The sequence below is a fragment of the Falco peregrinus genome, chromosome Z (assembly GCF_023634155.1).
Source record: "Falco peregrinus isolate bFalPer1 chromosome Z, bFalPer1.pri, whole genome shotgun sequence".
NCBI lineage: Eukaryota > Metazoa > Chordata > Aves > Falconiformes > Falconidae > Falco > Falco peregrinus.
The window spans coordinates 32,634,848-32,647,495 of NC_073739.1; the positions used below are offsets into that span (position 1 = coordinate 32,634,848).

General features: G+C 46.3%; 1 protein-coding gene across 7 annotated transcripts in view; it reads right to left on the reverse strand.

Annotated features, from left to right (window-relative positions):
• Nucleotides 1-12,648, reverse strand: part of PSD3 (pleckstrin and Sec7 domain containing 3) — a 140,378-nt gene that overhangs the window by 93,511 nt on the left and 34,219 nt on the right. For all 7 annotated transcript variants that reach the window (XR_008744753.1, XM_055790656.1, XM_055790657.1 and 4 more), the window contains one exon: nucleotides 11,939-12,047. Coding sequence is in view for 6 of the 7 variants with exons in the window: in XM_055790656.1 (XP_055646631.1) it covers nucleotides 11,939-12,047 (109 nt within the window). In the remaining variant the exon portion in view is untranslated. The remainder of the gene's footprint in view (nucleotides 1-11,938; nucleotides 12,048-12,648) is intronic.

Genomic DNA, 12,648 nt, shown 5'->3' on the forward strand with positions numbered 1-12,648 from the left:
AAGTGCTTTAAAACAAATAATGCGGGGGCCAGATCAAAACACCTACAATGAAAAATGTCAGGGGTGACAGCCCTGAAACTAGACACCAACTTGCATTTGGACACTTTGCCTCGCTGGAGGTGCATCTCTAGGCGCTGTGTTGCAAACCGATCCCCATCTCCACTCCAAGCAGGCTGGCCACATGCCATTTCTGAGGAGGAAGCCATGTACCTGTGATTAATGATAGGCTGAGTTCAAGGTGAAAGGGAGAATAATTTAATGCAAGCTCAGCACTGCACTAACATGGCTGTCTGTCTGCCAGTGGTTTGTAAAGACAAGCAGCAGCTCACACCAGCCAGCTCACCACCCAGTACATCTAGCTGCAGGGTAAATACTGCACATTGTGCGTGGTGCGGGATCAAAGACACAGACTCAGACCACGCCATACCACAGTCTCTTCTTCCCCAGTAGATTCTCCAGATATCTCCATGCTGATGATTTAACGACTCCATAATAAGACTTCAGTGGGTCAGGTTTCACCTAGCTGACTTGGTTGCTGTTGAAGAGAGCCACTGCACAAAGCAAGGCCCTTTTCTCTTTTGCAAGGTCCCAGAGAGTTGAGGAGCATAGATGGCCCTCTCCACTTCTGCATCACCAGCCTGCCTTCATGGCAGTGCTTCCAACACACAGGTGTGGGTGCACAGGGAGAGCCTGAAGAAGAGAGCGAGGTTCCTCTCCCCACGTGAGCAATTTCAGGCAGAGTGCTTTTTCTAAGTGCTGAAGCCCCAGCCAGCCTCCTTTGCACACCATTCAGCCACGCGGTGCTTGGGTGCATCCCAAGCCCAGCCACTTCATGGCACAGGTGCCAGATTGCCATTGGGACACACTTCCACCGGGACAAAGTCACAGACAAGAACAATGCTGAGTGGCTGCAACATCCCTACACCAGCACCAGGACCAGCCCAAGCCAGCAAAAGGGCCCAGCTCCCCACCCCACAGTCCTGGTCTGCTCTAATGCAGTGGCGTTAGCATTTGCTGCTCTCTCAGCATGTGTCCAGAGATGGGATATTTTAAGAGAGAACTGCTGATAGCGAGCCTGTCACTATAGATGCTAAGAGAAACCCTTCTCGGTGGACACAGCTTCACCTATAGCAACCCCCAGCTTGCAGACCTGCAAATGGGAGGTGCCCCAGTTGGGATTGCCCCATGCCCCCATCACTGCAGGGGCAGTGCCTGGTCATGCCACTGTCTGGGCCACCCGCCCTGGCTGCATCCTGACGGAAGGCAACGCATAGTGCCCCAGGAGCTGGGACCCCCCCCCATGCCTCCCTCCAACCCACGCACCTCCCTCCAACCCACCTCATCAGAAGGAAGCCTGGAGCATCACCCTCCCAGCACCCCCCATGGGGCTGGGATGCGGCCAGCTTGCACCAGAGGCCAAGCCCTGACAAGGACCCACACAGAGACCCTGCCAAGGGGCCAGGCTTGTCTCTGCTAATTGCTATCTTAGCTTGTCAGCTGGCACGAGGGAAACAGAGGCAGCCTTATTTCTGGTGGTAAATGCAAAATGCACTGCTGCCTATCGCCATCTGCCACTGGCAGCCACTGATGACAGCAGTAAGTGATCCTGAGCAAGTTTCTGATCTAACTCTCCTCCTGAGCTCCATCCCAAGCAAACTTCACCCTCTGGCAAGCCCAGCAGACTCTACAAGAGTTACACATACAAAGCACCTACACACTTACACAGGCACAGAGGGATGTACAGGAGGACAGAGCGTGCACACAGGTACTCTTCTCTGCCACACTTGCTAGCCATGTTTCACCTGGCCAAGAGAGGAGCACTTTCACACTCAAAACTTACAACCTTTTCTACAATGAAGTACCAGAGCCCTGCTCTGGAAGGACTGCTGCTGCTGCCACACACAAGCACAAGTCAGCGGGACTCTCGCCTTCACGGCATCCTGCAGGAACATCACCTAAGTCACTGCCTGATTACAAAAAAATTCACGTAAGACACCAACACAGCACTCTGTCCCCATTACATTAGGTTCTACCACACACAGGGCTGCCAAGGTCTCCACACCTTCCTGTAAACCACAACCAATTGCCCCCCACTCCCAAAAGGTGCAAAGCCTTTGCCTTTGCTCAGAGAGCTATTTCAGGTACCCGAGCTTACAGGAGCTTGAGCTCTTTAAGGGAAACTCCTCCCTTATTCCCATCCACCACCACAGCATCATGTCTTGCCGCAGCTACTGGCATATCCTGTCCAACCCCATCCCCCAATATGACTGCATTTCAAACAAGGCTAGAAAGGCAACAACAAAATTTAAGGACCGCACTGAAGATGAGCAGGGAAAAAAAATACCCATCACCAAACAAACAAAGGACACACACTCTCAGGTAACACCAATTTCTACTTTGCATTGAAGGTGGCTTCTTTCAACAACGGAAAAAAAAAAAGAATTAAATGGAGAGAGAAAAAGCTAAAGTAGAAAGGGGGTGAGTGGCTAGAAAACTGAGACCGGGCAAATATAACCTAACAGCAGTTGGCAGTCTTTCTGATGACTAGACGTTGAAAGAATTCATGACTTATATCAGGCATAGATATGATATTTCATAGTTAAATAACCATTCCATGTCAAGCAAGCTTGTCTACAGCATAATAAAAGGAAATTCTAGGAAGCAAAACACAAGTTACAAGCATAGACAGACATTTTGTTTACAGGTACATTTTACAAAAGAATGGTGTGAGTGTCTCTCTATATACTATATATATATTATATATATTAGCTAGCTTGAGAAATCAGATATATTTGCTTGAACAGTCTCCTTACTCACAGAGGTTACTGTAGCTCCAGCAGTTACCCATTGGTCAAAGAAATAAAATGCACAGATCATCAGTTTATCTATAGCGATACCAGCTAATTCAATTGCTGCTGTTCCAGTCAACTGGAATCAAAATAGTTTCAAATTTCCTGGCAGCTGCTGCCCTGCACTGCACACAATGATGTAAATGGATGCTTTCTGAGTATTATGAAACTGATGGGGGAACTGCAGTCTCATTCAGTCTATCGCAGGAGCTAAGAAGTCCACCTTGGCAGCTTGCAGGGGGGAAAAAAATTTTCTCCAGCAAGGCTGCCTGACAGTATGCCAGGGAGACGTCTGTGCTTAGCTGCCGTTTATTGTAACTGCATCCATAAGGGAAGAAATGGGTAGAATGGTGATGCTGAGAGTTGTGTGCTGGTTTCACAGCGCAGGGTGCCTGATGGCTTTTCAGCATGACTGAGCTGGAATGTTTCACAAAGCAGCCCAGTCATCTTGCATTTTATTTTCCTGCAGCTCCTTGCGCCGATAACAAGCAGCACGTGGGTGAACCTGCATGCAGCACCACACCAGTTAAGCTTTCTTGGTATGGGCATTTCTTGCCATTACTTGTAAAAGGCAAATTAGGGCACGTAAAAACAATGCATGCGTTGAGAGGAAACAATCTCTACGTGACAGAGCTTAACAACCAAATCGCAGGGTTTATGGCATTGTATCATTATTGCAGCCTGCCAGAGAGGGGAAGTCACATGTGCCTCCTCCTCCTGCACTCCCTCAATTTATTTCTGTGGTAACTAAAATTATTCTGATTTATAAAGCAGTGCCTGTGCAAACCCAGATGCAATGGCCTCCCCCTGTGAGAGGGGCAGGATGCTGCACAATCACTGGCAGCTTTGCACAGCAGCCCTTTTTCCAAATTACATCATTCTCCGTGCAGTGACAGGTCCTGCCTATTAGCCGAAGCCAGGGGATTAGCATATTGCAAGCACCATGCTTTCGTAACTGGACTGCAAACATGTGCACCAGACTGGGCACAGGGGTTTCTGTAGCTTGCAGCCACTCCAAGTTTCTGCCTGGGGAAGCAGAGCCAGGCCCTCATCCCTGCACAGTTACACCGGCATTATGTAAAACCAGCAAGCTGGTGGAAACGGGAAAGCTGAGTGAAGGGGGCGGTGGGAGTCGAGGGAAGAGGTAGGGGACAGTTGCCTATAAAAGAAGCCCTGGCTAAATGCCTCTGCTGCTTTAGCAAACATGCAGGGAAGGTGGAAAGGACCAGAGATATGGCAGGGCCTACACAGACAAGTGACTGTCGACTGAGATCCGTTACCCCAAAAAGAGACGACTGGAGGGGGTCCCTGCTGCTGTCAGCAGGTTTGACACAGACCCAGTGATGTGCACAGTGTGCGCCTTGCACTCGCCGTGCTTGAACAGCCAGGCAGTGGTGTGGCAGCCAGCAGCTCAGGGTTACCCACAAACTCAGCTGACTGGTTCAGGGAAGAAAACAGTCCGCCTGCAAGGACCCAGGGCTAGTGTGTTGCTCAGGAAATCCCGCACCTGTGGCTTGTTGCACACTGGAAGAGGTTCTCAGAGAAGTACTGCTCACGCTGTGTTTGCATAGTTCCCTAAATTGGGGGGGGGGGGGGGGGGGATGGCAACAAGAAGCTGTGTTAGGTGAGTCTTCAGTTTGCCACAGGACAGCCGTGACCACACTAGGCAAATCAAATTCGTCACGAATCTCTCCCACTAGCCAAGCTGCAGCGCCTGGAGGCGTGTTGTGGTGTGTGATGCCCAAGCTGTCACAGCTTGAAAATCAGAGGGCGAGAAAAGCTGCTAGGTTAAGAATGTAAATCCTGTCCATTAAAAAAGCGATGACCAAATCAACATATAAAATACTTGTGTCACTGTGTGTCTGAGTGTGTATTTTTTTCACAATTGCAAACCTTCTAACCCTGTTCCTGATGGAAAGCCTTAGGTAAGCAATGCTGTGACTCGGCTGAGTATTTTTTCCCCCACAGACTTTTAACTATTTCCCAGTGGTAGAGAGGGTTTGGGAGCACTTGCATAACCCCAGCTGCATGGAACTAAGTCCTCCAGGGAGCCCCACACCTTTCTCCTGACTGTGGGAAGGATGGCACCTTGCTGCAGCAGCTCACAGGCCTACAGTGAGCTCAGAACAGGACAAAGTCCAAAAATAACATGCAGCACATGCAGGGAGGGTTTGGCATGGGGGATTATCCACTACAAATTGGTGTACTGGCCACAGATGGTCAGTGAGATAGCTCAGTCCCAAGAATCATTACCCTGGAAAGCAAAAGAGTAGAGCGGAACAGCTGCTAGCATGAATGTGAACAGGAGGCAATACAAAGGGAGTATCTGGACTCCTCATCCTATGTCTTACTATATTTAACGTACTTTGCTTCTTTAAAGCCCCACCCCCTGGAGTAATGTGGCTGTGAGAATCTGAAGTTTTGCTTTAAGACTTATGTTTGGAAAAGTCTTAAACCCAAAATTCAAAAGACAGATCCAGAAAGAATCCAAATTTTTCTATCCTTCCACTGTTGTAATTTAGAAAGGAAGCACCTAACAGGCAATTGTCTAAGTTCAGATAAACGAAGTGATAGCAAGAATTACTTCAAAAGCTCCCCAAGAGCCTTCAGCTGAAGGGCCAACTTCAAGTTGCAATTTGCAGCAACGACAAAGACATTACAGCCTCTCTGAATCCACTTGTACTGTTACATATTTAAAATACTGTATTTTTAAAGAAAACCCTCAAAAAGTCCTTCAAATAGAAAGATCTCTTCCAATAAAAAATATATTGCCAGACTCTGAGCAAGCAACAACGACTTAAAAACACCCCACACTAATCTCAGAGATCTCAGAAACAGGATCTTTGCAGCAGCGGCTGAAGAAACGAGGTGCATCCACATGAAGGGATTGTCCTTTACTGCATTTCAGAGTTCAGGACCAATTAGCCAGGCTAAGAGAAAGCTTGCTAAGCAGTCCCCAAAGCAGCCTCACAGCTGGGTGTCAGGTTATGCACCCAGCTAAAGCAAAAACAGGTTGTAGAGGGACATGTGCATCTCCCAGACACCAAGTATTTGCTGCTAAAGGCGCAGCTGGACAGTGCATGGCAACTTTTCAGCAAGCTCACAGTGTGAATGAGATTGCCTTTCTCAGGAAGCTGGACAGAATTAAATAAACAGCGTGGGGGTCTGCAGCAGAAGATACTTGTTAAAGCGGTGAACTGTGAACAGGATAAATACTCGCTGTACCCTGTGTTACGCTTTTTCAGTGTGATCCCAGGCCAGAACTGCATCTACCCACATAATTTTAATTAAATGCCTTCTCCATGTTCATTATCCACCGATCTCCAGCAGCAGGGTAGCATGCATCCTTTCCTTCAGAAAGCTTCAGAGATTAATCGAGACTCTAGCACAATGCAGGGCTTGTGTTGGTGTGCTGCCTATCTCACCAGGTGATGGGGCTGAAGCCAAGGAGAGGAGAGGAGCTCACGTGAATTCAGCTCTGCCCCACCATACACACCTATAGTGAGCCAAGTCAGCTGGCTGAGCATCTCCTATTGGGCCCACAAACCTGGATGCATTGTTTTCTGTCTGCCTGATGGAAGGTAAGGGCCCAGCAGCCCCCAGGAAGGTGCTTCTGAACCCTGCCAGCTTCAGCCAAGCTCAGCTTGCACCACGTGTGCTCAGAGCATCTGAAGCAGCCAGACACCACAACGGGGCTGCCAGCATCACCAGGCCCCCAAATACTTGTGTGCTCACATCAGCACAGCTGTAAGCTTCGGCTGACAGCCCACAGACAGGGAGGTAACTACTGCCTTAACTCCAGCACTTCCTAACTGAGTGCTTTATTCTGCACCTTTAACAAACAATAAACAAACAGCCTATGTTTTAAAGATTATTTGAACTAAAACCTTGACCTTCAAACAACTCTGTTGTTTACCAAGTCAAGGATGTGGTAATCTCCTCTCTGCAGCTGTAGGTTATAATAACTTGAACCATCCAGCTTTCAAGTGCAGGTCAGAAGACATCCAATTTCCTCCTGCAGAGCAAGGGACTTAGCATAATAATACCTCATGCCCCTTTAGTTTTCTTTTCCCTGGGACTGGAAACCCAGACATCCATCACACCACACCTGATGGCTCCAGAGCATGCCCCAGCTTTGCCCAGCTCTGGGAAGCGGGACTCAGAAATTCAAAGGAAGAGACAGCAAGACAACTACACCTCACACAGCCAAGATGCAGCCCACAGTGCAACCTGTCTCCTTCACCATCATTAATTTTTCCATATACACAGTCAGATGTGCTCTTCTGACAGCACTGCCTCAGAGTATCCAAGCAGTAGTTCAAAATGACCTGGTTTCCATGCTGCGATGAAAGAGGAGCACTCAGCACACCCAGTCAACGTGCTGGTGCCAGGGAGGTAATAACTTCTTAGAGCGCACAAACCCAACTAGTAAAGTACCTTTTAATACAGCACCTCTGGAGACCTAAAATTAAAGATTTAACCTTCTCTTTGCATCATTGCTAACCAGCAACACCAAACAGCAGGGATATCTACAAGAAAATGTATTGATTACACACTACTGTTTAAAAACTCCTATGGGTCTTCAGTGTGTTAGAAAATGCAGTGGGACACTAGAAACAGCAACAAAAAAGCTGATAGAGTCAAGTACCCACAAGAGGATGATGGAATTTCACTTAAGTGTGTGGGGGCACCACAGGTCTGAGCTTCCTGGATTCCAGCCTTGCCTGTGTCCCTGTTAAATGTTGCAGGACATACTCTTAAATGCACATCTGACGTACATATCCTCATAGGCTCTGTCCACCATAATTAAGCAATATGAATGGGAAAATCAGGCTGTCCTTCAACCCTCAATTTTGCACCTTTTCAGGAAAGCAGAGCTCCAGATGAAGATACCAGAGCAGGGAGCCCAGACTTCCAGGATTGCCTGGAGATGGAAGGAGCAAGAGATGAAAACATGACAAAGGGTGTGCATGAAAACGGAAAACAATGCAGTTGAAGCACTGAGCAAGACTACAGTCAGCAATGTGGGCTACTGCGAGAACAATGCAACATGCAAGTGACTGTGATCTAAGGTCTCAGAGCAGTGATCAGGAAAGTGCCACATCCACACAATGCAAGGAGGATGCAGCAGAGCTGGACATGGCATGGCTTGAAGTGACACAGGAAAGCAAGCGAGGCAGAGGAGCAAAGGACAACTAGTAAATTAGCAATACTAATTTTACAGAAAGTTAGTGGGGTAAGTACCTTAATTTTATTAAGGCTGTTTAAGTCAGCATCATAGCACCACAAAAAGGCTTTGCTTGCACTAAAAAAGCAGCCGTTGTGTGCTTCCTTTACTCCTGAAACAAGGTGAAGAAATTCTACAGCAAAAGCAATCAGTTCCTTGATTCAGGATCAGGAATGGGTGTGTCACATGGGTTAAATTATGCATTTCATTTTCTTTCCTGTGGCTTTCAGACAGCTCTGGCTCTGTTTGACCACTTGCAGAGGTGATTCAGCACACGTTGACAGAAGTAAACCCTTTTTTTTTTAGAGTTGGCTTTTTGGCATTGTTTTGGGGGTTTTTTGTTACTCAGTTTTTGCTGGCTTGAGCTAGCCAAGAGAACAGATGAGCACAAGAACTAGTACAAGACAATCTGCAGCAGTGTGCGGCTGGGATCATCTCTTTTGGCAGAAGCAAGCTGTTAAAGGAGCTCAGTTGCACAAAACAGCAAGTGACAGGCTTTCCAAAAATCTCTTTGTTTCACCAGGAATTCAAAAACAGGCTTCTGCCAGCAGCTGTTTGGAAAGACCAGATTTGCATAGCAACCCAGGGACTATGTACAGGGTTTTTTTTGTGAAGGATGAGATTAAACCCTCTGTCACACAGAAGGGGTGAGTGACTTCTCCTCCTAGAAGCATCAGAGAGAAGACTGTTTATGAGTCTTAAGATGCTATTTTCTTCCTAACAACTGTCTTGGATTTATTTTCTCATGTAGCAGGAATTATGGGGTACCTGGCTTTCATGTTTACTTAAGCAATTATTTTATAGCATCCCTCTCTTTTTTCCCCAAGAAAGCACTTTTTAAGACAAAGTCATGTTGTCAGAGCTGGGGTGTTTTTTTCTTTTTGGTATCTAAATGTATTAACTGAAAATCCATAAAAACTGGTAGTCTGTAGCATGCCCAAGCCTAACGACAAGGCTGCTCAATAGAGATCACTGTTTCAGAGGAGGGTATGTTTCCATATACAACAAGTGTCCTTTATGTCAATGGCACTGAGCTGTCTTGTCCAACACAGCCAAGTTCAGTTTTTAAATAACATTTTCTTTTGCTGGAAGGCAGAAGTCTGGGGTTTTGCCAAGGAAAGTGGCCAGGCAGCACAGGGGCACATGGCTGCATGTCGTACATCTTCCCTGCTCCAGCAGTGGCAAGAAGCAGCTCCATAAGCAGGGATGTGCTGGGAAATGTGTGGCCTCAAGCGCTCCCACGATGCAATGAGAATCCTGAGGCCTGGACCTGCATCTGCTCCAAGTGATGCATCGGCAGGAGGATGGGCAACAGGCAAGAAAGGAGAGGAGCCAGACAAGAGGCATCACACAGTAAAGACAAGAGCACAACAGGTACATCAGGGATCAGAAATATCCCAGATAGAATCAGACTGAGGGCAACAAAGGAGAGAAATGAGGAGGAATTGATTTTTTAATGTGGCAGCTTTATTAGCATTTGAATATCATTGATGAAACACCTCTTCTACAGATACAACTCTTGTTTTTCCCCTCCTCTTACCTGTGAAAATGACCACAAGCTTCAACCTGGGACGTAAAAATCAACAGCAGCTTATCAACAAAGTCTACCATTTCCCATCTAGGCTAGGCAAACAGAAGTGTGTACTACGGTCACCCCCAATTATTCTTCCTTATGAATTTGCTTCTCCAGCGCGAGTATTTTAGTACCCAATTAAAAAATGCATATCCTCAATAGCATCCAGCAGGGCTTCAGTAATACGGTTGTGGCCAAAAGAAAAAGGATAAACTGGGAGGCAGAAGTAATTAAGCAGTTCATCAGCTTATGTGTTACATTCTCAGTTTCTGAGGCCAGTCCATGGGTGAACTGCTTTGGGTTGGATTAATTAAAATTCAGCTTTACTGCCCATGGCGACAAGCTGTTCTCTTGATCAAGTTTAAACACCAGTACTTTCCTGGCCCTGCCCCCATCACTCATTTGCTTGAAATCTTTCATTCTCTGATCCACAAAAGGCATGTCTTCTTTCTTTTAAAGGCAACCTTAGAAAGCAGCAGCTTTGTTCAGATTTTTGATGGTGGTTTTTCCCTCCCCATCTAACACAGGGAAGGACAGAGAGACTTTCAGGCATAGCTACCTCCCCCCCAGAACATCTGTCATATTCAACATAGGTCAAATCAAAGGAAGCCAGGATTTGGTGCACCAAGCCCTGGGTCTGTACTACTGTGCCCTCAGTAGCCCCATCCCCATCCATCTCCAGTTAACAAGCAGTTGAAACCTGCTTGCTTGAAGGAAAAAAAAGTAGAAGGGGCAGCACCACTCTCATTTATCCATTGTGGTCAGGTGTCTTCCTGGAGGAGAAGGATGCATTTGTATGTGACAGCGTGAAGACAGGGTAGGCACAATGTCATGCAGGTTTTGGGTACAATTCACAAATGTTACACGTTAACGACCATTAAATATTTGGAAGCTCTCCCCTGAAGTCACTGCCATTTCACTAATTGTTAGCCCCTAATGGTAGTCTCTCATTAATAAAGGGACAGAAGGAGATTCAGAAACAAGGCAAGCAGCAGCACAGGAAAAACACAAAAAAGTATGCACATAAGCCAATATATGGCTTATTCATTGCCAACCTTTATTTTAGGGCTCAGTGCTAGTCTGCTCATAATACCCATCACATTTGATAATTGTTTTGGTTAGTAATAACAATAGACTCTTGGATTTATTAGACACAGCATACTTTATTTAATGCCAATCTCCGGAAATGTACTAATGCCTGCTGACAGTGTTCTCACACTGTGTCTCTCCAAACAAGAAATGAGGTCATCGTGATTCATGTAATAATCCCATATGCATTTTGTGGCAATTTGGAAAAGTTTTTAAAATTCTTAAACGAAAACATTTCAGTTGTTTTGGGGTTTTTTCCCCTCCGCAATAAGGATTTCCCAAGTGGAAGACCAAACTTTAGGAAATGCAGGCAGAAACTGTTTACTTACTTTCCAGACTTCGGTTCTGCTTTTTATTTTTTCTTTCCTTTTTTTTCCCCCCCTTTCCTTTCCTTACTGAAGTGGAGGAGCCTACACAGCTTGCTTCTGTACACAGTGCTGCCCTTCTCTGGCAAGAAGGGAGTCTTCTTTAATTAAAAGTGGCATTCCAGAAAGTTTGCATTAGAAAGGATCAAGGTGCAAAGAGAACAGCCTTAGGAAACAGTTTTGCAAAGAGGGCACGGATTGTTGGTAGTTACCATGAGGCAAGAAAAATAGGTATAGTAACTACATTTCTTCTCTTGTAAGCCTGGGCTTCGAAAAGGTAGAAAACACCCTGTATTTACAAGAAAAGAACAGAAACAAGACTGACCCTTAGGCATAACATTAGATGCTGCACCTGGATTCAAATAACTAACTACAGAGGACTGAGCAGTTTAGGTAGCACCTCAAGTAACTAAATTAAAATCTTATCTACCTCTAGCTGTAGGAAAAGCAGCATACAGACCACTAAGGGCATTCCTGGAAGGATCTCCAGGCGGAGCTGGCTGTGTTTCAGCATACACAATTGCAAAATGCACGGCTGAAACGACTCCACTGCAGAGAAGTCTCTCTCCGCCAGCGTGTCTCCAGCACATGAGTCCCCGCTGCCACATCAAGGTGGCCCAGATAAGCCAAACAGAAAGGTGGAGGCACAAGACAGGGAACTGCTGTTATTTTCTGGGGTCAAACCAGCAGGCTCCTTTGGTCAGGTACTTGCACTATAGTCCCAGCCCTCATGGGGTCATTAGGGAGCAGCTCCTGCAAAACTTTGATGAGTGGCTTAAAAGATATTTTTTAATTTATTTTTTCCCCACACACAATAGTCATAAATAGCACTTACCCATTTCTGAAGGCTTCTCTTCTTCCAAGCCAAATAAAAATTCATATTTAGCCTTGGCAATAGTCTGGGCATGAGCTGATACATCATTATCCCACACAACTGCTTCTGCCTGTAGAGTCAAAATGAAAAAATCTTATCTACCTTTTAGTGAAAACACAGCAGCAGGAATATGAAATCCCCTCAGGTGGCTGTCAGGTAGGATTTACAAACTGTTCATTTAACTCTGTCACCACCAAGACCAACCAGAGCAGATATGGGCCAACTCAGACTACTTTTGAAGAGCTCCCCTCTCTGCCTTTGAACCCAAGCATTTCAGTGTGCTAGATGTGATGCGAGGGCACTCAGCCTCTCACATCTTTAGCAGCGTACCCACTGCGAGGCCAGCAGCACTGGGAAACCATCTCAGCAATACCAGTTAGGGTTTAAAATGTCTAGGGAATAGTTTCATAAATAGCAAATTTGAGTATGGATGTCACAAAAATGGGACCCATGGGAAAACCATAAATGGAGCAGGCTGTTTCTCTGGGAGGAGTCTGGGGCAGAGAAAAGGGCTCCAACAAGGATGATAAAAAATGGGGGAAAGGATAATAAGGTATGCAAACATGTGGTGAGAGCTGTCTGAGGGTCCCAGTTGGGCAGCCCAAGCCTGACCACCACCATCTAGATCAGGACAAGAGTCCAATCTCTTTTTATGACCATACCACCCAAGT